Source organism: Microtus oregoni, unplaced genomic scaffold (genome assembly GCF_018167655.1).
Source record: "Microtus oregoni isolate MIOR12 unplaced genomic scaffold, Mior012 000011F_ref0000422, whole genome shotgun sequence".
NCBI lineage: Eukaryota > Metazoa > Chordata > Mammalia > Rodentia > Cricetidae > Microtus > Microtus oregoni.
The window spans coordinates 15,030,979-15,055,363 of record NW_024543070.1 but is presented as its reverse complement, the minus strand read 5'-3'; the positions used below and the strand labels follow the sequence as shown (position 1 = coordinate 15,055,363).

At 43.3% G+C, this 24,385-nt stretch overlaps 1 protein-coding gene across 5 annotated transcripts in view; it reads left to right on the top strand.

Annotated features, from left to right (window-relative positions):
* Arhgap26 (Rho GTPase activating protein 26) overlaps positions 1 to 24,385 on the top strand; it is a 398,682-nt gene that overhangs the window by 204,672 nt on the left and 169,625 nt on the right. For all 5 annotated transcript variants that reach the window (XM_041659662.1, XM_041659661.1, XM_041659665.1 and 2 more), the window contains exon 12: positions 8,070 to 8,106. In XM_041659662.1, the coding sequence (XP_041515596.1) occupies positions 8,070 to 8,106 (37 nt within the window). The remainder of the gene's footprint in view (positions 1 to 8,069; positions 8,107 to 24,385) is intronic.

Below are 24,385 nucleotides of genomic sequence, written 5' to 3'. Positions count from 1 at the left end.
ACTAGTGAGGTATAGTGGCTTGCACTCTACATTCCTGGGACTTCCCCTTTGACCTGCATTTCTTTCGGGAAAGTGAATGTTCTTTTCTTTTTCTTCCGCACGACAACCCTTGGGAATTTGAACATTGATGTTGTGACATCTTGAAGTCTTTTCTTCAACCAAAGCTGTGCTCTAGGGAAACATCTTACAAGAGTGATATTAGATTAGATTAGAACAAAGACAGTGGAGCCAGTAAGTTCTGAGGGAAGGCCAATGTCAAGGTCCAGGTGACAAGCAAAGAAAATCTGACTTAGGGCAATAGAAAAAGAAATGGGGTAAAGAATTAGCTTCAGATAAATGATAGCAATGGGACATTTTTCTCCTGTGGGTTTACCCCCAACTCTTGGAAGTAAATTTTAAAAAGAACTAAGATATGATTGACTCACTGTAAAAAGAATAGTGATGAACGCTGTACATATTTAGATAAATAGGCTTAAATATAAATACCGGAATCCAGAATCCCCTCATGTTGTGGCTCTTCTTTCATTTACTGACTTGTTTTACTCAGGCTTTACTTCCACGACAGTGGAGTTGTCCATAAAGCTTTAGATATGTATCCCATTCTCTTAGCAATACAGCATGCCTTTGCTCCCAATGGTTGTTGTTGTTATTATTATTATTATTTAAATAGTACAATCAAGATCAAATAGTGCTGGATGGATTTCACTTGGTATGAATCCCATGCACTGGATTTTAGAATCTGGTTCACATGGCTGGACGAGAAGATGCAGTCAGGGTCTGCCTAACTCAAACCATATGAACTTGGGGGCTGTGGTTCTTTAGGGACGTAAAGGACCCCAAGTAAAAGAGAAATAGAAACATGGAGCCGTCGTGTGTGTGAGTCGCAGGTGCGCAGAGCACTTTGGTCTCTAAAGCTACAAAACAGCTGGTGATACTTGGATTCATGGGAAACCAAGTTTATTTTCTGCCCAGCATCCTTGTCATAACCATGGTGACCAGCAGGCAGTGATTTTCGTGTACCACGCTGCTGTCATGTTGGTGTACACAAAGGCTGGTGTACACAGGGGCTGTCACCAGACTTTTGGAGACCGGCATCTGGTCAACTTCTGCTGTGCTCCTTTTATGAGACTTCCTGAATCTGGACCATTGTGAGGAGAGCCCCTTCCTCAGCCCTCACCCCAGACCTCCCCAGTGCCACTCTGGACTCTGAAACCCTCTTTGCCGCATGCTGGCTCTACATCCTGCAGCAATGGCCCATAGGGAGTAAATAGCTTTGTGAGGGATTTTGATAACCTTGAGTTAAGCCAAATAAGAAAAACCTGTCTTCTATTTTCTTATAGTAAGTACTGAATTCTATATTTACATTCCCCTGCCAAGTAAAGATTCCTAAAGAATTTGCCAGAAGAATGAGACACAGTCACCAGTAAATGGTAGACCCAGTTTCTTTTTTAGGTCTGGACAAAACTCTAACGCAGGGGTCAAAAACAAACAAACAAACAAAAATAATTTCTTTCACTCCTTATAATTAAAACCTACCCTCTTAATCAATGTTCTTTGAGCAGCCTGGCTAACCCTGTATACATGTAGTACTTTAGGGCAAAAGCTGGGATTTGGTGCCTGTTCAGGGTTAGATTCTTGCAAAGTACCATCAAATATGTTTTAATTGGCCTTACTTTTGAGAACCTTCCTAAGATAGCAAGTGCAACCCTGCAGCCTTGGAATGGGAGCATCAAGGCTGCCAGCTGAGAAATGGGAGAGTAGCAAGAGCCATTTCTTTCTGTATTTTAAGCATGTCTGTCAGCCTGAAGGTATTTGTGATGGGAGTAGGAGACATGAAAACTTCCCATTTCTAAACTCTGTCTTTCCTAGTAGTGAGACATCCTTCTTTATTCTAAATTGCTCAAACTTTATGTACCTCTGCTTGAACGTTTCTCCATGTGGCCACCCCCATAAAGAGAGGTCTTCCTGATCTAAACAATTCCTATTTTTATGGGTGGCATTCCACAGATGCATGGAGCCTGACTGATAACTTCCCAGGGTGTCATTACACTGATTTACACTGGTCTGCACCCAGTCTGCTGGGTATGGCAGTGTGGTCTAGTGCTGGGAATCCCTTTCCCTCCCTCCTCTTGGCATTGTTGCCGGTGTGTGTGTGTGTGTGTGTGTGTGTGTGTGTGTACTCTTCATTTTTAGGAAGGATTTTTTTGGCGGCGGGGGGGGGGATCCTAGATTGTCTCAGGTTGATCATGGTTTTTATTATTTACTGCCACCCTTGTATTAACTGGAAGTTTGGAAAATTGCTGTCTTAAATGTTTAAATGGGTAGAAATTGTGTGCTTACATAATGGTGGCATTGTTGTCATTTTAATTACTGCTTAGCTTTTTTTTCCCCTTTGTTAATGGCCAAGCTATTTGCCAGGCTGTGTTGAGTGCAGAAGTTGTGGCTGAGCACAGACTTTAGTGTAGAGGCCCAGCCTACTTTATTCTGGCTTTGGAAATCACTGGCTATATTAGCTTGAGATGATAAGGGGCTTGTGTGATTCTGTGAAGGAGTTGGCATGGTGGTACCCCATGTGCTCAAGGATAAAGTAAATCATCTCACTCAAATTCATACTACAGGGCCTGTCATCTAATCAGGTGGAGAAGAAGTTGGTGGGTTGTAGTTATTTTATTTTGGGAAGCTATGTGAAAGAATAAAGAATATTTTGTGTAAAAGTTGGCCTTAGAGGGTCTCTTTTTCACTTTACTTTTTAAATTAGTGTCTATTAGACGTATAACATTGCTAATGAGATCAGCACCACTAGGTAACTCAAACTACACTCTGTCCTTAGCCATTTACCCATTAAGTGGTAACTTCTCTCAAAGCAGAGATGGTTAATGTTTATTTATCTATTTTAAGCAAAACCTGTAAAGAGAGGGAGAATAATGGTGATACTGCCAGGGTTCTTTGTGGAAGGCTTTGTAGAAGTTCTAGGGAAGCTTGGGCTACATAGAGAGACCCTGTCCCAGACAGACAGACAGACAGTGTAGGCTTTAGTAACAGTGGACTCTATATGTCACACAGATATAGGACCTGATACTGTCTAGTGATACAGACCCTGCCTGAGCGCTATTCTAAGATGTTGACTCATAACTTTGTTTATTGTACCCCCACATTAATATGTAGGGGAATGTCCAAGTGGGGTGAGCTTTACATATCTTAGGTTACTTGGGAGAGGCCTCAGGGAATCAGAGTTTGGGACTGAGTTCGGGTAAAATAGTACAATTTATGTAGGACCGATAGTTTTAAATAAGTTTGTCTGTGAGCCTATTTCTCTGATGCCTTCATTTGAACAGATTTTGATCTGAAGTGTGTGGCCAAGTACTAGCACAGCTATTTGTCCAAAGGAAAAGTCAGGTTGGTTCACCCAATTATTGTTTTATTGCTTTCATTTGTGTATTTTTGAAAAAGTACTTGTTTGTGCTTTCACAATACGGCTTAGATAATGGTACTGAAAGGTAACTCACAGAAACATTCTGAGAACCCAAATGACTATGTGCATTTCCTTTTAATCCTCTGGGGACATGTAAATTGAATTGGCTTGGCAGTTGAGAGAATTTACTGCAAAAATCACATTTGTTGCAGAGAAAACATGAAGGCTTTCTGTGCCTTCTAATTTATTCAATTGTCTCCCCATTGTAGTTTCTTGGTAAGGACGCAGGGACTCACATGGCCCTGTGATCAGGTGAAAGTCCTGCTTTGCTGGCGTGGTGATCATGTCAGGATGGAGTTCACTGGTTCACAGAGGACATGTGGGGTCTCTCCCACAGTAGTGACCAGGGCTGCACGGGCCCATGGCAGGTGTATCAGGCCCGAATCTGAAGCCCGTTCTCAGTTTCAGTTTCTCTCTGACTCAGGGCCAATTCTCGTGACTCCCTTTCTCTGCGTGATATCACTTCACCTTTATCACCACCACTAGCATCACCTTGTCTTCTGTGTCATGGGGTTTGTGGGTAAGTGCCTGGGCTTGGGGGACAGACTGGACTTTTCCTAGTAGTTCCCTCATCTCCAGGAACTAACCTGAGGCCTCTACATCCTCAGTTTCAGAGTCGGCACTGGGAATAACTGGGGTGGCGTGAGGACAGAATCAGACAATGCCTATAGAATGCTTTAAATTCTTTCATCTGTTGGGATTGTTCTTAATGACTCACAGAAGACTCTGATAAGATAAACACATGCAATTTCTATTCTATTTTCACGTGTGTGAAAATAAAGTACTCATTGGCATGGCTGCTTACCAAGGCTTCATGTTCAGAGCATGCCTGCTTCAGAGTCACTAGTGCCACAGGGTTCAGATACTCTTCTGTGCCTGGGTCATGGGGCACTGTGGCCAACTTGGACGGACAGACTTCAGCTTCACCTGTGCTGTTGAAAAGGTGCAATTTCATCCCTGTGAGCCAGAACTCAGGCCTCATCTATTGCCCTCTCTCTCTGCTCCCTTGAGTTGATCTGGGCTCTCCCCTGTGAAGACAGAGTTCTTCAGAGGCACACCCGAAAGCACGTACCCAATATAACTGCTAGTCACAAGACAAAAGCCACAGGCAAAGAGATCTCTTAACTCAGGACATTGTTCTGGCCTCCGAGCTTGAGTATGATGTTAGTGGGCAGCCATGAGACAGATGGAAGAAGGATAAGGCAGAACTGGCCAAGCATTTTAAATAGCGCAGTGGAGGTCCTTTTCTTCTACTAGTGTATGAGTCACAGTGCTGACCACTGGGGAGGCACCATGCTTACATACATTTGCTCCCACCTGGACTGGTAAAGGGGACTGAAATATCCTTGCCGAGGACCTAAGTGGCTTTGTGGTCTTGGACACACTTGGAACCTCAGGTTTCAGACCTGTACAATGATAGTGACAATAAAGCTAATCCGTTTGCTGTTTCAAGAATTGGGTGCTATCATGTTTGACACTTGGTAAGTGCTTGGGATACAAAGCCATCCTATAGTGCTGCTCCCAAGCCTCTATCTGGTTCCTATGATGGTGAGGTTGCTGCCTGCCCTAGTCTACCTTGTTGGGCGATATGATCACATAGTCCTGGCAGGATTGGTTTGTTAGCCTTATTTCAAAACTCATTGTCTTTGGCTCATTTACCAGACCAGACAGAGATTAATGGCTTGGCCTTGGAGGGTTGGGTAGAGCATGCTTCTGGCGTCTTTGGCTCATTGATCACACCTCTCTAGCTCAAGGAGTCTTTGGGTGTTCCAGGCAGGGGTCTCCCAAGACTCAGGAAACCTGGAAAGAAAGTAATTTGGCATGGATTTGCCTCTTAATTAAGGAGGACTGAGAGCCCTGTGTTTCACTGTTCTTTCTGGATTTTGCCATTTACAATCTTAACAAGTTTCTCTTGGATAGAATGTTTGGATTGAATGGGAGAAATGCAGTGATCAAGGGGAGCTGGAAGGAAAAACAAACGATTTTGCCAAAACGCTGTCTCCTCCTGTATTGCCCTTGCTCTGCTTTCCAAGCTTCTAGAATGTAGTCGTGATGGGTTGCTGGTTCTGGATGTCACCTGATCACCCGTTTTCCTCCCTGAACAAGGCTCTGGTAGGGATCCGCTGAACCTCATAGTCTTGCCCTTATTTCTCATGCTTCTCTGCTGTGTAGTATTTGCCAACCACATTGACCTTCCTCCTCCATCAGGCAGGTCTTTTTCCTATCTCAGGACCCCTGGACTTGGGTACCTAGACCTTTCTAAGGAGCTCCCCTTTTATCATTTAAATTCATGGAAATATTTTCTTTTCAGGAGAGCTTTTCACCATACCAGGCCCATACTGCCTTGTTTTCTGATCTTCATTGTACTTGTCAGTGTTTGAAGGAATCATATTTGTAGATTGGTTTTCTTCATAGGTAGGAAAGTTCCATGTGAGCAGAGCTCATAGCTGCTCCTCATCTGTATCCGCAACACCTAAGTCACTGCCTGGCTGGTGCAGATACTCAATAAACACTTGTTAATCCAGGCAAAGGAATGCAGGGGACTGGGAAAGATTCAAAGCCAGTATCCCTTTTTTGATATCCATGTAAATAAAACCCATGGAAGCCAAAGGACATGGCATTTGGCTACCTGCTGCTCTCTAAGTTCCCTTGTCACCTTCTTGCAGTGCCATGGAGATCCATTAGCAAATGCTGATGCAGCCCAGGCAGTTCATTTATGCCAGTGATGAATGGCTGCTCAGAGACCTACTTGCTGCTTTAGTTTCAGATAGGAATCAGCACAGCCTTGGTGGTGGCCTTCCCCTAGACTTTGTGGGTTTCTATCTTTCCCCCAAATTCTGTGACGGTTAAGCCATTCTTATTGTCACAAACAGGCCAAAACACCCTCATTTGTCTTGTGTTGACACAAACTCACTGGGTACTCAGTAGTTTGGGGAGGAGTATGCCAAACACCTATTATCACCCCCCCCCCATTTCTGAGATGAGGACATGAGAATCCAGTCTAGCCAAGTGACTGGTGGTGAAGTCTTTTGATGCCTTGTTTCTAGGATTTTAAGTGTGTACTTGGATGGTGAATTAGGTATTGGAGCATCCTTCCTAAGGGCTGAAATTTCTTTTATGCTTGTCATCTAGTCTTTGTTAAGGGGCTGTGTGGCTTCAGTCTTCTTTAAAGAATAAATATAATATGTGTGATAAATATAATAACAAAGTAAGTGATCTCTTGGATTTGGGGTTTGATAATCCTGAGACTTTTTGGGCAGTTTCTTTTTATAGAGACAGACACCCAAAGAAGTTAAGGCCAACTCTGTCCAAGGTGAACCTATTGCCCCACTCTTGACTAGCTATTCCCATCTACATGTTTTAGTGGAAAACTAATTTTAGGGGGAATTTAATGCTGCGTTTTCAGAAATGCTTGGCTTAGTTCTTTTAGGAGTTAAATAACGTTTCTTAGCTGAGCATGGCCAACAGAATCCCTGGGGATGGTTGATTAAAAAAGTAGGTATTTAAGTTATGATGGCCAGTTTAACCCCATGCCTTTTATACCTACAGAGGAGGGTTTGGCCCCATGATTGTTTTCTTTTCCTGAGCAGAGATTTCACTGCATTTCTCCTAATAGCAACAGCACTTCAGGAGTAGGCAGTCTGTGGCAGTCACAAAAGCGAGCCTCTCCTTTGCTTTTGAGTGGACCATGGGTCACATGTGGTATTTACAGAGTAATTTTTGCAACTGACAAATGATAGAGACCTGTCACCAGATTCGAGGGACACTGAGTACCAGCCTCTCTTTGCAGCACAGGCAAAGAAGATTGATTCTGCTAATTAGATTCTCTACCCCCCTCAAAAGTTGTACTTTTAATTTTGTGAAAATTGTTTTCTCTTCTGATATTTAAGCAACATAATAATGATGTTTGCCTCCTGGCACTCAGAGCCTGAACGTCATTGTCTTGACCTTTGCACAATAACTTGTAGCATGTCATAGTGGGAAACTTCCCTTTTTACTATCAAACCACATTTTCTTTTATGATTTCTTTCAACTCTTTAAGGAGTTTTGTTGTAAATACATTCTCAGTATAACATTCAAATCCACAGATAGAGTAAAGGGGCACTGGTATTCCCAGGGTTAGCACTCCACAGTTTGTAATGTATCTTTGCCCACACTTTGCCCCATTCCACCTCTGGAAGCCTCACGTTTTCCAGCTGTACAACAGTGGAAGCAACTGCTCTTGCCAAGCATGGTTTTTATGTAGCTGGAGATAGTTCTTGTGAAATGCTCACGACGTTGGCTGGTGTGCAGTCAGTAATCACCGATTCGCAACCAACTTTACATTCTCTTCTTTTAATTTATATATGCAGATCAATTTGTTTGCCATTTCAAAAAAGGTCAGCTGACCCCTCCACCACACACATACACCACACAGTTCTATAGGTGGTTCTGACCCATGCTTGTTTGAGAACAGCTAAGTGTATGCTGGGGAGTAAGAACTTAGGGTGTTCTCATGAGGGATGCAGAAACTGCCTTCTGTTTTGAGGTTTTCTACAGTGAATCTGTAGGCTGGTATAAAATGCACACAAAGTGAATTTCTTTTTCTATTTTCCAGGTCTACAACTCAAACAAAGACAGCCAGAATGAAGGGAGTAAGTATAATGTTTGGGTCATTTTCTATAGTCAGAGTGGGGGGCAGGAGGGGAGGCTTTGAGAATTGCCACTTCAGGCCTGAGCCACCAGGAGGTGCCCTGGGCATGCTGGGTCGGCCTCTCTTTGGAGGATTATTTCCTGAGCAATATTAGCAAGACTGTAGTGACCTCTTGCATTTAAACAAGACTTCATACTTTGCGTGGTGCTCTTATATGCATTATCTCAGGTGGTCGCAGCTCTTATTAAGATGGTAGCCCCAATCAACACTTATAAGTCGCTCAATACTCAGCAAACCGAGAGTCCACTGCTGTCAGAAAGCCCCTGGCACTGTCTGCAGCCCTGAAATGGCAATAGCAAAGGATGGCTTGCTAACTCTGTTTCCTTTGTGGCTCTTTGAGGGGGAAGACTGGGGAGAGAAGGGGAGGGGAGGGGATACTGTTCTTTGAAGGGCCCTGGGCAGCCTCTGTGGAAAGCAGCACTTCCCCTGCTGCAGGCCAGCAGCATGGTGCTTCATCACCTCTTCCAAGGGCACCTGTAACTGCAAAGTCAATGGGATTAGAAGGAAACCCCTGCTGGGCAAGTGCTTCAACCTGATTATCCCCTTGTTGCCTAAGACTAAAGCAGACTCCTTCCCGGGTGCCCCAGTGTACAAAGGAAACCCTGTCTCTGGCCTCAGCTTTGCTCTAGGAAATCCACTTGAAAAAATTGAGAGGTGGCCCTGCCATGCACTACAGTAGTGTCAGGAGATGAGTGGAGCAGAGCAGTGCTCTCTGGGTAAACAAAAGGGCGAGCCTTTTCACTTGTGCTGATTGAAAGCCATTAGCCATTATGAAGCAGATTCTTCTCTTTTATTCTTTCTGAAATAAAGACTTTGCCAAATCACTAAAACAACAACAAACGAACAACAGGGTCTTTAGCCCAGGCTGGCCTCAAGCACCCAGCCAAGGATGAACTTCTGAGCCTTCTGGGATAACAGGTGTGCACAGTGATGCCTACTTTATGCAGTGCTGGGCCTCAAACCCAGTACTTTGTAGATAGATGAGAAACAAGCACACTACCGACTGAGCTCTGTCTTTAGCCCTTGCCAGAAGATACGGATAAAATATTAAGTGACCCGTAATGGCCACAGTTGCCAAAAGCTTTTATGACAGGAAAACCGGGCTTTGTTTGCTTTGTTTTCTTTTCCAAAATTGAATAAAGGAAAACTTTCAAGTAAATATTCAAGGAGATGGAGTAGTGCTCTGCCCTCCCCTCCACCACCAACCCTACTCTCCCATTTAAGCAGATTGTTTAAAGCTTCTGGGGTGACCTGCTGAAGGGGTGGGGAGCAGAACTCTTAGTTTAACAGTGAAGCAGCATGGAAGGCTGTAGTGTAACTTAGTGATGGACAGATGAAGGCACAGGCTGGCAGGCAGACCAGCTCCAGGGATGCAGGAACCCACAAGGAAGGGTCTTCTGGATACCGCTAGGATGACACAGAGCTGTCCTTGCCTCTCTTCCCTGCAGAGTCAGAGTCCCAGGAAAGATACCATCCAGTGAGCATAGACTGGGCCCCCCGAGGGAAAAGAACGTGCTTTGATAGAGTTATTAGAATACTGTATGAAATGGGTGCAGGAAAGCCATGCTTTGATAGAGAGTTATTAGAATATTGTATGAAATAGGTGCAGGAAAGCTCAGGGGAAAATCAGGGAGGCCGCCAGAATAGGAAGTAAGGTTACCCGGAAGTCTGAATGAAGAGCTTCCCATATCAGACCCCAGGCAGGGAAATAGTGCTTCTTAGTAAAGATGGCTAAAGACTGCAAGAGCTGTGGAGATGCAGTACTTACAGAGTTCTCTGTCACATGCTCACCTGTTGGCCCTGTGAGCTTAGTCTTCTGTTTAAGTGGTAACAGCAACTTGAAAACATTCTATTTTAAATGATTTTATTGCAGGTATGTTGGTCAGTCCTCTTGCTTCACAAGCATTTTAGGAATATGCTTGGAAGCCTTCAAAAAGTGTCTAACCTTTGATTCAATAGTATTTTCTTTTTTATTATTACTTTTTAAAAATTAATTATTTTTCCTCATCCCAGTGACAGTTTCCCCTTTCTCCACTCTTCCCAGTTCCTCCCACAACCTCCCTTCTTACCCCCCTCCCATTCATTCCTTCTCCTTTCTCTTCAGAAAAGGGAAGGCCTCCCATTTATATCAGCCAGCCATGGCATTTCAAGTTGCAGTGTGAGTAGGCACCTCCCCTCTTATTAAGACTGGATGAGGCAACCCAGTAGAAGGGAAGGGTCCTAAAAACAGGTAACAGAGTCAGAGACAGCTCCTACTACTAAGGAGTCCCAGAAGAAGACCAAGCTGCACAACTGTAATATAATGTGCAGAGTGCCTAGGTCAGTCCCATCCATGTAAGTGCTCTGGTTGGTGGTTCAGTCTTGGTGAGCCCCATGAGCCCAGTTTAGTTGATTCTGCAGGTTTTCTTGTGGTGTCCGTCCTCACTCTAGCTCCCATAATTCTTCCTCCCTCTCTTCTCTGGATTTCCAGAGGTCTTCCTAATGCCCCCTCTTCTACAGGATTTCCAGAGGTCTGTCTGATGTTTGGCTGTGGGTCTCTGCATCTGTTCCCATTAGTTGCTGGGTAAAGCCTCTCTGACAATTGGGCTAGGCATGAATCTACAAGTCGAGCAGACTATCATTAGGAGTCACTTCATTGACTTTCTTTCTTTTTTTTTGCCAGACATGTTTGGTTCTATCCTTGGTCTCTGGGCTGTCCAGCCTCGGGTCCTGGCCTTGTAAGCAGTGTCATGGATGACACAGGTCCCACTCAGAGTATGGGTTTCAAGCTGGACCAGTCATTAGTTGGCCACTCCCATAGTTTCTTAGAAGCCTTCAAAAAACTTCAAAAATCAGCTATCCTTTGACTCAACAGTATTTTCTAAAGTACAAAAATGTTTAAAGTACAACAGGGAAGTTTACAATCAAATGGAGCAAATTGCAGAGTAGTGTGCAACCTTTAGTAAGAACAAGGGCTGCATGGTGTCTGTTTTTGACTGTCAGACTGTGTAGAATCACCTGGGCAGGAAACCTTTAAAAAGTATGTCTAGGTTAGCTTAGCCTGTGAGAGTTTAATTGGATTAATTGAGACTGGGGAGATTCCCTCTGAATGTGGCAACACCATTTTGTTGGCGGGGCCCTGGACTAAATGAGAAGAGGAAGAGGAGCCGAGACTACCACGAAGGTACGAGTTCCTTGCCCTCTGCTCTTGACTGCAAATGTAACATGACGAGCTACTTCAAGTGGATGTTGCCTTGATTTTCCCACAGTGTTGAGCCAAAATCATGAGCCAAATAAAACTTCATTCCTTATGCTGCTTTTATCTCAGGGCAGGGTGGGAAACTGAGGCAGGAGGGATGTGGCGATGACTCAGCAGTCAAAGCACTGAACAAACACAAGGACTGGAGTTCAGATCCCTGGAGCCCACAGGCATGTCGGTGCGCGTGGCAGCCCCTGTGTTAATCGAGCCCTGGAAGGTGGAAACAAGGGATCCCAGAGCAAGCTGGACAGTGAGACGAGGCTAGTTGGAGAGCTCTGGATTTGAGTAATAGACCTGCCTCAAAGGATAAGGTAGAAGAATGATCCAGAAAGATTCCAAGCAGCAACCCTGGGCTTCTACATGCATGTATAAACATAAGTGGTCCCACACATGCAAATACATGTACATATAAACACGCCACGCACATAACACACACAAATATGTGAAGAGAAAGACAAAAGGGAACAAGAGATATCTTAATGTATTTGGTGCCTGTAGAAGATCATTAGTTGAACTTTTTTTGTTCATTTGTTTGTCAAGATAGGGTTTCTCTGTGTAGCTTTGGAGCCTGTCCTGAAATTCGCTCTGTAGACCAGGCTGGCCTCGAACTCACAGAGATCTTCCTGCCTCTGCCTCCCGAGTGCTTGGATTAAAGGTGTGCGCCACCACCCAGCCATTAATTGAGCTTTTAATGTAAATGAGCAGTGGAACAAAATAGGAGAAGTTAGAGAACTCATCTAGGTGTTTGATAGGAAAAGGTCTTGAGCTACATTGATCATCAGATACTAAATCAAGATGGAAAATGGCTTACTGGGTAGTGTCCAGTTTCTAGTGTGTTTTTGTATAAAGTACATTGCCTACTGCTAAAGTATTTTATAGCAATAGCGGTTAAATAAACACTTAATATGTGTCAGGTACTAGAGATTTATTAGATTAAATTTGTTGGGAATTCCCTCCCTCCCTCCCTCCCTCCCTCCTTCCCTCCCTTCTTTTTTGTTTGTTTTGTTTTTCTAGACCAAATTGATCTCAAACTCAGAAATCCACCTATCTCTGCTTCCCAAGTACTGAGACTAAAGGTGTGTACCACTGCACCAGGCTTTGTTAGAAGTTTTTGATTTGACTTGTAGATGAAGAAATCGAGGCTAATAAGCTCAGAGGATAAAATTTAGTCTATATTTTCCCCAACCCCAATGGTTGTCTTCCCAAACACAAGGCAAGGATATTCTACTTTTCTTGAGCAAAGACCGATCAAAGAGTCCCATATGAAGAGTGCAGAGTCTGCCTGAACAGTTGGTTCTGCCTCTTGCTCTTCCCAGACAGAGCTGCACTTGTGTTGGTTACGGAAAACCCTTCTATTGAGCAAGGAGGAGCGATAATGATTTGAGTGAAAAACTCGTGGCCAGTGTTCTGTTCACTGACTTCCAGGCTGGCAGCAGTAGTCATCTGGGTTGGTGTTGCCTTCCGTCCTTAGTACTAACATCTTCTTCCATAATATGCCAGTTTTTACCTCCCTCCAGTTTAAGAATTAAACCTAGGGCATTGGGCATGCAAGGCAGATCGTCTACCACTTGGCTCCAGCCCATACCTTGAAGCTATTGTTTCTTTTCATCTTCATTGGGCTTATCTGTCACGGGTAGCACTGTTGCTAAAGATCTTGATCTGCCATTTTTTTAATGCCCCATTTAAGCTCTCTTAAAGGTAATGAGTCAATCTGATAGGAATTTAATAGTCGACTATTGCTTTTCTGGGCAAATTCTAAATGTCAGCACAAGGCAGTATTTTGTTTTCTCAAATGTTTTGGCGGGAGTGTGAATACCAACCTCTTATCCTAGAGCCAGCTTGTTCTGAAGGGGGCAGATAGTTGATGGGAATTCTTTCGTGGACTTGTCTGAATTTGTTAACTTGCCTGTGAGGTTTCTCTCAGGGCATACAGTGCCTGTGGGTATCAAACACATTGGTAAAAGGCATTTGCTGGCTGCTGGGGTTTCAGGTTGTTTACTTAGCAGATAGAGGATAGCCACAGACAAAATATGCACAGTTCTTTACAGACTCTTTATTTAATCTTCTGGGTGTTCTGTTCAGGCCTCAGGTAGAGAGCCCTTCCCTTGCTTCCCTGTTCTGGCATTGTCATCATTTTTCGTGAGTTTCTTGAACCCGTCTTCCATTTATTTATTCATTTGTTCTCTTCTACTTCTTTTCCTCCCTGTGTCCTTTTGTTCTGCCTTAGACTACTATTCTAGTTTACACTTGATTGGGGAGGGGATGTCAAGACAGGCTCTCTCTGTGTAGCTCTGGCTGTCCTGGAACTCACTCTCTAGAACATCATGGCCTCGAATTCACAGAAATCCGCCTGCCTCTGCCTCCCGAGTGCTGGGATTAAAGGCGTGCGCCACTGCTGCCTGGCCTAGTCTGCACTTTTAAAGTACATTTCTTGTAACGCCTTGTCTATTTACCAGTGTTCTTCAATTATACAGATGGTTCTATGTCTTGTTCTGATCTGTTTCATCTCCCAGCCTGTGTTAGGTGTCATTCACATTGTCCTTCGTGTCTCTAGATGGTGCCTCTGACTGCCATCTACTCTAAGGTGTATCTGGTTTTGTCGAGATGTGCTCTTGTCTCCTCAGCTGCTTGTCTCTGAGTCCTCGTCATCACGTGAACATGTATGTAATATGGGCGTGTGTGATGCTGTTCTGAGGTTATATTTTCTGGTCCAGTTCCCAGACAATGGCACACCATGCTCTCCACAGTGCTCTGTCTACAGCTCTCTCAGCCCCGAATGCACATTTCTCCATGCTTGCCAACACCCACTCTTCCTCAGCCTTGTGATTTCTTGCTGGTCTAATACACTTGCACACTAACAGATGTCTTTCTCTGATGAGGAAGAGTTTTGACTGTCTACTCAAACCGCCTGCCAGTCCTCTGGGCATTCTCTTCTCTTAGTGGCCTGTTCATGTCCTTGGTCCGTTTTCAGTGACCATTGCCATCTTCCCTGCATATGTGTAAAGGTATTTCTATCTAGATAGTAATCCTTATTCATTTTAGACATGAATAAGGATTCATTTTAGACATGAATAAGGATTTAGGCAAGCCTCTGAAGTAAATGTCCAGCCTAGTTTTGGATATTTAAAATTCACTTTTCCATCTGTTACTTATTGATGTTTTTTTGTCTGTTCTTCCTTGATGCTGTGGAGTAAACCTGTGGCCTAGTGCCTGCTAGAGGTCTGTATTCTGTATACATTTATATCATCTTCTAAATTTTGTATCTGATTTACTTTCTGGCTCCTGATTTTCAAATTGTATTTTGAAGAAGCATAATTTGGCTCAAATCCTGATGCTGTGCATCCATATCCATTTACCTTTCCTCCTCTACCCACTTTTGTCCTCCCTCCCTCCCTCCCTCCCTCCGTCCCTCCCTCCCTCCCTCCCTCCCTCATTACTGACTGTCCTTTTAGGGGTTGGCTGTAGACATTTGTTCTTTGACAATAAGTTTAGTAAGTTCTTCAACCCTGAGAATTTCATTTGCATTTAAGATTATGTTAATTAAATAGATTGATTTTTTTTCAGGAAGATAAACACTTTTGTTTGTATTCTTGTCATCTTCTCCAAGAACTTTGAATGTCCTTCCATTTTCTCAGACCTACATCCTTTTATTTCAGTTTTAGTTTTCTGCCTAGTGGTCTTGTGTGTTCTTGGTCGACTTTTTCCTGAAATATTCAAGTCAGAAAACAATCTGCTCTTGTTGTTACTCATCATGTCCTGGTAGTTTTGTGGACAGTGAACATTCCTTTGGTTGTTCCTAGAATGTCAGAAGCTCTGAGCTCTTTAGGTGGTCAGTTATGACCAAGCAGAAAAGCAAAAGGGAGAATGGAGTTGCAGCCAGTGGAGCTTGATTTCCTGCTGCCTGAACCTCCCATTGAGAAGGCCGCCATCACGAGTGTCAAGGATCCACTCTTCTCCTCCTTCACTATACAAAGGCAGGCTCTGCACTAGGCCAGATCTGTCCCTCCAGCCGCTCCTCCAGGCTCCTTTGCCACCTTGGTGCTTGGTTAGTCTTGTTCCACACCTATCCGTTGGCTAGAGTTGTGAGATTTATTTTCCAAAGACTGAGGATTGAAAGCAGCTCAGGTCAGAAGTAGAAGGAGAAATTGGGAAATGACTTGTTCTCTACCTTGGCTGCTTTTCCTAACTGAGGAGCAGTTACAGTGCCAAGAATATGTGGGAGAAGCTACATCAATCCAGTGAGAGAGTCCGAGACTTCTAGGATTTATGGTTTAAATAATATAGGTCACTACCTGTTCACTTCAATAGAGGTTATAGTTTTAATGGAAATGTAGTCTCCCTCTGCTTCTCTAGCTAAAAACTTATAGACTGGGACAGAGAGGACCCCGTTTCTTAATGTGGTGTTCATAGTACCACCTGCCCCTATCTGAGGCTTAGCCCAAATCAGTAGGCTAATCAGGTTGTATCTAAATCGATGTGTCCTTGTTGCTATAAGCTTGAGTCCTCATAGACATCAGGGCATAGTCCAGTGTTGACTGCCTGGCTTTTCAAAGTACCATGGAGATAGTTCACGTTGCTTCCCATTCTCATTTTCACTCCTGCTTGAACTTATTCTTGGATGGAACTGTAGGAACTCTGTGGTCACAGTTCTTAATCACTCCTTCCTTGCAATTGGCTTTTCATCTAGTGCTCTTATGAGAATCATTTGTATTTGAATTATGCTGAAGAACCCATCGCAGGTTCTGTTTGTTGTTCACACGGAGAGGTGGCGAGAACAGCGGTGAATGCTCTGTGTGGATCTGGGGTTGCGGTCTACTGTTTGTAGGGTGTGGACGTTCCATCTCCAAACTTTACTCTGATGCAGATTTAAAAACATATATTCTTTCTTGCTATCCAGTAATATGAACTTATAGACTGTTAAGGAAATATAATAAAATAATTTTTCAAAACAGTGAAACTAATCTGTAAGCCCAGGGATATTTCATTCTTGAATTGTTTATAATGTCTTATATGTATATTACCACTACCACTATGGATTTTGACTTAATTAACATTATGCTGAATAAACCTATTTCCATTCTGTTTAAAAAATGTACAAGAATTTTCGTATCATAAAAATTATGTCTTGATAATATTTGTGATGGTCATTTAGTATTCATTTAATTCTGGTAGGTGAACTCAATGTGCATGTCACAGGAACATTCTAAATTGCTGTTTATACTACTTACTTAACGTGATATGAACGGGAGGCATAAGCAAAACAAATTTGTTGATTTTGTAAATACCATTATGTAACACAGAGATCATGCTTTTTAGTAAAGGGGCAGAGAGTAAATACTTTGATTCTGTGGAACTGTTGAGTTCCTGTATTGCACTAATGTGACAGCAGCCATGAATGAATGGACAAGTATTGTCCAGTAAAGCTTTATTTTCTGCACAGGCAGTGGTGATGCTAACCCATGGACTGTAGTTTGTGAACTCTTCAATTACCACACGGTGAATTTTAAAACTAGTCTAGTAGGATGGCATGACATTTTGCAGGGAGAATGATGAGTGGCATGTAAAAGGCCACCATGTACAGAAATGGTGTTCTCATATCTAGGTTTTCACTGAGAGTATATAGTTGAGAAGCAGAACCAGTGGCCAGGGTCCTTGGCTCCTGCTGCTTCTCTATCTAGTCATATGCAGCCCATCACGTGAGACTAGAAGGAATTCTGTTGGCAGTCTCCTTTGCTGCCGTGGGGTCACAGCCTATTCATTCTCCATGAATCTCCATGTTAGAACCATCAATGCTTCCTCTAGTACCTGTGCTCAGAGCTGGGTGTGCCAGGGCCACATGCTTTGATGGCTCTAATTGCTCAGGGCCTGGCCTTTAATGTGGGACCCTGGCATCACACAGAGGTTCTAGAACAAGCAGGGCCACTCTTTGTTGTTTCTCTTGTATATGCTCTCATCCTTAGGCTGCTCTTCGAGTCAGAATCCTTCACCACGGTGTGTTATCGAAGCTTGTCTTGATTTATGAGGCAGGACCGACGATTAGGAGAGGAGGTAGACAAGGATGCATTACCCTCTCTCTCTGCCTGGTTTTGTCCCTCCGATTCTCGTTCTCTTCATCTCTGTGCCTTGGCTCCCCTTGATCTGCCAGACAGGAAAGATTTATTTTTGAAGATCACTGTGGAAGCCTTAGTAGTTTGCATGGCCACTGTTTTCAAAAGGCTTCTAAACCCTTCAGACTACATTATTTAATGTCCACATTCTCACAGAAATAGTAAAGGGCAGGAAAGGGAATTCCCCCTCCCTCTTGCTTCCAGTCACCTTCGGCCTTTTGCTGTTAGAACACCCACAGTAGAGAGGCAGGAGGAGGCAACCATTGGTAACAAGGATCCCTTTGGGATCGGAGCCATCCAAAGACTGCCAGGTCTCCCCTGTTGGGTAACTTATAAATAGAACATTTCCCCTTTTAAACCTGAGAAGGGTGGAAGCTTTAATGGGCACGACGCCTGGCCTCCTGTGCACTGGTCCACGAGGCAATCAGCTGAGTGCACCTTCCCTTCCAGCTTTCCATCCTGCTTGCCAGGGATGGCCTGGGGTTCCTTCTTCATGCTGCCTGCTCCTCCGGTACCCTCTTGGCCCTTCTTCTCCCTCCTGGTCCATGCAGGTTTCTGTGACAATCACTTTTATCTTCTGAGGCTCAGGCAAGGGGCTATATAGGTGCTGGCTCTCTGCATTTTGCCTTTTATTAGGAATCCCACCTGTGACATGTTTGCTGTGGCTACACTGAGCTAGAATTATATTTAGTAAAGCAGTGACGTCTTAACTCTAGAGTGGCTTAGGTATGGGTAGAGCTTGGAGAGAGGGGGACTCACTCCTCAGATACCATATGATCCCAGCTGTTTTGTGTGGTGAGACCATCTTCCAAGGATACTGTTGGCAGTAGGGCTCCTTGAACTTGCCAATAGGACTTCTTGAACTTGCCCAGACAGTCAGAAGCCCTTTTGCTTATCCTGGAAAACATTTTAGAAACCCATTCTTAGCTTTAGACCGACAGAGGCAGCCAGCATGTAACTTTGCCATGGCCTAATGTTTTCCTTTCCCTCGTGATATGGGCTCTGTATTGACAACAGGCTACAAGTTGGACTGGTAGGAACTACCTCCTGACACCCTAGATTGGACTGCAGTCAGGCAGCATGGTACAGGGCCCTAGATACCTTTTTAACCCCTAAAGCAAGTGGTAGCTGAGACAGAGGTTGAAAAACTGTCCCTACTGTCACCAAGTCCAGGATTTTAGTTATTATAGTTATTGCCTAAAGAGTTCATACTACATATGGGACATACGTGCTAAGTGTTGGACATACACTATATTACTTGATCATTGTTATAAGAGCCATATAAAGGAGGTAGTATTATCGACCTCATTTACAGATAACTAAGGCTTTGTCTAGGTGCATACTTATGGTCACTGAAGTCATATCTTCCCACCCTGATCAAAAATCTCAGATTGTACATCTTACCACATGGGTTAGCAGAGGCTGTGAGGCTTCGATTGGGGTAGTATTGAGTCATGTATAGGCACTCTAATTCATCCTAATGCTGTTTCTGTAATGTGTGACATTGGACTGGCTTTAGTACATACATCTTGACTTACCAGGTAAATTAAATAAAATTGGGGTACATAGCCTTTGCTTAGTGGTAGCAGATATAGTGATTAAGTATTGCTCTTTACTGTTATTATTATCAGCGACATCCTTATTTTTCTAAGCCTGTATCCATCTCTCAACTTCCTCAGAGTATCTTCACAGGCATTGCCTCATTTGGTTTGCCTATTGCCTTCATCTTAAAGGTGAGGAGGGTAGGTAAATGAAGGCTGTCCATCACACAGCCATTGTGTGGTGACACCAAATCTGAGGTTTTTGAGTATAAATGCCATTTCTTTCTCCATCTTTGCTGTCTCTGAATTTTCTCTGACAAAAAAAAAACCAAAACAACAACAACAAAAACAAAACAAAATAAAACAAAAACCAATCTTAACAGTTCCTGGGGCATCTGGAGGTAGAAGGTAGGTTTTTAAAAGATAGGAGACAGGGACCCGATAAGCAGAGGCATTTGGCTCTGTGTTTGAAATACTTCTGTGTTCATGGATTTTTATTGGTTCAGAAGTCAGTACAATGCCCCCAGGTTCTTAATAAAAGGAATCAAGGCCAGTGCCTAAGACATTCTCAGGGGGTCAGATGCCCTGGTCCTGATGATGCTGGTCACTGAATGAACCCCTGTGTTTCCAGCGTTGCTGTCCTGGTTTGGTGTTTTACGTCCCACCGAGGAACACTCTTTCTGGTGGTGGCTGTGTAGGCCTCAGCTCTGCTCTGCAACAGCTGACATGGTGCCCCCTGAGCCTCCTGACTCCTGCTGAGAAGTGGCACTCTTTTAGCAGCTGTCCTAGGGCCTCCTTGATTTAGACCAAGAGTTGAGAGGTCTATCCCAGGCAGGCAGTGATTTTTCTTTTCCTTCTCCTTATGTTTCTTTCTTTACTGTATCTCTCTTTCAGCTCATTTTTTTTCTGTTTGTCCCCAGAACCTAGTAAGGAGGGTCAGTGGCTGTGTTTCCGGCAGGCAGGGAGGGAACGTTTTGATTGTCAGGGTTGATGCCTAGAGACCAGGCCATGGATGGCACCCTCTGAGTGCTCACGTTTCCATTGTATTAAGTCAGCTGCTCATCCCCTAATGTCGTTGGACATTTTATCTGTTGGTTCTTGGTCTTTTGGCTGGAAAAATATGAATTGTTTTTTTTTTCATTCAGGAAACATTTATTGAAATAAAATCACAAGAAGACCAATTGAGCCTCTGCCCTCATAAAACTGGAGTTATTTTTAAACTTTTAATTGGAAAATTTTAACTGATAAATAAAAAATTAAGTGTGCACATTAAATGGGCTGGAGGATTTATATACATTTGGAGGCTATCCGCTAGAGAGATGGACAACAATCTGTAAATAGGCAGAGCAGGGCATACTTTCTGGTAGAGGCGAATCCCATGAAGAACTAGGGGCGAGAGAATCAGGGAGAGAGACTTAGGTAAGGTGACTAGAGCCTCCTAAACAGTGACTTTTGAGCAGGAACCTGGAGAAAAGAGGGAGGGATACATCTGAGAAGTTGACAGATGAGTATTGCCAACAAAAGGGCCAACCACATGCAAACACAGTTAGAAGTAGGGATTAAATGGAGTTCTAAGAATATTAAAAGGGACCATTTGTATGAGAGGAGGTCTGGAGGAGAGTGGCCAGAAAGACCAGTGAAATCATGAGATAAAATTGTGTTCTCAACATTAGAGGAGCCTCCCTTGAAGGAGGATCCTCAACCTGTGGGTCGTGACGACCCACTGGGAGACCCACTGGGAGTTGTATATCAGATATCCTACATATCAGTTATTTAAGTTACAATTCAGAATTGTAATGTAACAGTTATGAAGGTGCCAGAAAAATAATTTTATGGTTGGGGGGTCACAACATGAGGAACTGTACTAAAGTGTTGCAGCATTAGGAAGGCTGAGAACCTCTGTATTATAGAGTCACAGCATTAGGAAGGCTGAGAACCACTGCTCTTGAGCATTGTGACAAGACGAGGTGAATGGCCTGTGCTGACTGTCATTTAAGAAGTTGATCTGAGGTTGGTAAAGAATAGACTCTAGGGGACAAAAGTAGAAACATCTAGGAGATGATAGCAGTAGTCCTGGAAAAGGACTCTATAGGCTTGGGTTCTGGTATTAGCCATAAGTATAGCAAGAAGTGGCAGGGTTCTTGGTGCATTTTTGAGTTATCACATACAGGACTGGCTGATGGATTAGATACAGGTGTCAGGTGGATGTGGGATATGACAGCTGGCAAGGATGATACTGCTGGAACATTAGAATGTGTTAGAATATGCTGCCTAGCATTGTTTGTGATAGCCAGAACCTGGAAACAACCTAGATGCCCTTCAATGGAAGAATGGATGAAGAAAGTATGGAATATATACATATTAGAGTACTACTCAGCAGTAAAAAACAAGGGCTTCTTGAATTTTGCATGCAAATGGATGGAAATAGAAAACACTATCCTGAGTGAGGTAAGCCAGACCCAAAAAGAGGAACATGGTATGTACTCATTCATAAGTGGATACTAGCCATAAACCAAGGACATTGAGCCTATAATTAGTGATCCTAGAGAAGCTAAATAAGGAGAACCCAAAGAAAAACATATAGGCATCCTCCTGAATATTAACCTTCATCAGGCCATGAAAGGAGACAGAGACAGAGACCCACATTGGAGCACCGGACATAAATCTCAAGGTCCAAATCAGGAGCAGAAGGAAAGAGAGCACGAGCAAGGAACTTAGGACCGCGAGGGGTGCACCCACACACTGAGACAATGGGGATGTTTTACTGGGAACTCACCAAGGCCAGCTGGCCTGGGTCTGGAAAAGCCTGGGATAAAACTGGACTCTCTGAACATAGCGGACAATGAGGACTACTGAGAACTCAAGAACAATGGCAATGGGTTTCTGATCCTACTGCACGCACTGGCTTTGTGGGACCCTAGGCAGTTTGGATGCTCAACTTGCTAGACCTGGATGGAGGTGGGGGTTCCTTGGACTTCCCACAGGACAGGGAACCCTGATTGCTTTTCGGGCTGAGGAGGGGGGGGACTTAATTGGGGGAGGGGGAGGGAAATGGGAGGCAGTGGCGGGGAAGAGACAGAAATCTTTAATGAATAAATAAATTAAAAAAAAAGAATATGCTGCCTACTATCTCGTCCATTTAGCTAGCTTGAGTATAGCACCAGCTTCAGACATGTGAGACATTAGCTCAGATATGTTCCTGTGTGTCATCTTTATTGTTGTTTTTATATATACATATATCGCCTTCATTATCATCATTTTTCTTTAAATTCATTTCTTTTTTTTTAGCCTCCACTTAAGATGTAACTCTATCATGCAGTATATTTTATGTCAAACAGATTTCCAATACTTAGATATCTAGCTCTAAGAAATGCTTGTAAATTTCTTGGAATTATTCCATATACCACAGTGGCATAAACTCATGTTTTGTATTAAGTCCCAGAAGTTTTGGGTCCTTCATAATATATAGGAAGGGTAGTAGTATAGATGCTGACAGTTGAGTTAGTAATCGTTTTTGTCTCTGGCAATGATAGTTTGGAGGGTGCTTTCCAAAGAGCTCACCACCTACCAAAACACAATGTGTATGAGAGGGCTCAGGATTTGTGTTACAAGTATACCTTATTTCTCTTGACTCCTGGAATTTATACTACCACCACAAGGAAAAGGGCAGGATCCAGAAACCAGATCCCTAGCTCTCTAACCTCTCTGGCTGTTGTGTGAATTCCAGCAGAAAATAGTATAGAAGAGAATGAACTCTAGACTCAAACTTAGACTTGGTTAAAATCGTGGTCCCTGTACTTATTGACCCAGTGATTTTACAAAGGGCCCTTAACTAGCTGAGCCTGTGTGAGGAATAAGATGATGATGATGATGATGATGGGAAGGAGGAGGAGATGATGATGATATGCTTTTAGTTCATAGCCCCAAGCAGTGTAGTCTGTCTTGGTAACTGTTTGCTACTATTAGCGTTGTTACCACTTAGCCTCATGAGCCTGGTTTTTCTCATCATTAAAATTTAGCAGAGAGGTTGGGAAAAATCAAATTAGCTGTAGTTTATTAATTTATTTTCTAAAACTGTAGTGTATTATCCCTCATTAGCGTAAAAGCACAAGCAAGCAGTGATTAGTGAGAAAAGTCACAATATTTACCCCATGGGATTATCATCAGAGTCACACGAATGTGGGTGCAAAAACTTTCATCTGCTGCAAAGTTTGATTGAAATATTAGCATGAGGTAGCATCAAATGTTGATGGTATTGGAAATATCAGTATTTATTGAGCAGCAAGTAAATCCCAGTTGCTATCCATTTCACTGGGTCTTCATGACACTTGGTGAGTTGTCCTCACTTTACAGACAGGGAGATGAGTGATAGGGGGTGAAACACCTCAACCCAGTTACTCATTTGGCCATAGGCAGCAGGAATAAAATTCTATCCCGGGTCTGTTTGGCACTAAAGCTCTTTATTCTCTTTGAGTTCTACACTGCTTCTGTCTATGTGATTCATGAGTATTAAAGTTGGTTTGCATCGTTTGAATGCATGCTGGCCAGGAAGCAGAGAAATATCTAGCTTTAGATATGGGGGACAGTGGAGCAGAAAGATATCCTAGGGTCTTGCTCAGAACTGTGAGACATTTCCAAAACAGAGAGTTTATATCTAGGTGATTGAGAAACATTTTGCCAGCATTCCCTAGGTCCCACAGGAAGATTCTGATAGCTGCCGTCACAGGATTACAGCCCAGGGAGCTCTAGGCTTCTAGGTCTTAGTACTATTAAAGAAAGGGCGTGAACCTCCCTGGTCCTCCCTCTGAATATGAAAGTATTCCCTCATACATAATCATCCTCTCTGTTGCATGCTTTGACCAACACAGGTTTTGTTTTTCCTTTTCCTTGGACTCATTTTTTTTCTAAGGGAGTGGGGTGTGTATGTGTGTATCGTAGCATCGCTTTGTATTGATACAGGAAGGAAATGGTTAGATCAGTCCATTAAAATATTAACCTTTATATCCTCAGAAAGGGTGAGAAGGCCAAAGACCGGAAGCTTAAATAACCCCCTACTCTCCTAGGGTTTATCTCTTGGAATGTAAAAGGTCATTTTGACCTGCCACTCTGACCCTCAGCAACTCCCATGATTCAGTTGCCAATTAACCTATCCACAAATCCAAAGTGAAAAGATTCTCTCCTTTTTTCTCATTTCATGTTCAGCGCCATAGTGCGCAGTAGCAGAGATACAGCAGGGAATGGAACTGATAAGTAGAGGTTTTTACTAGCCATTGTCTTCATGATTGCGTATTTTAAATTTGGTACTTACCATTATTTTTCAGAGCCACACATAAA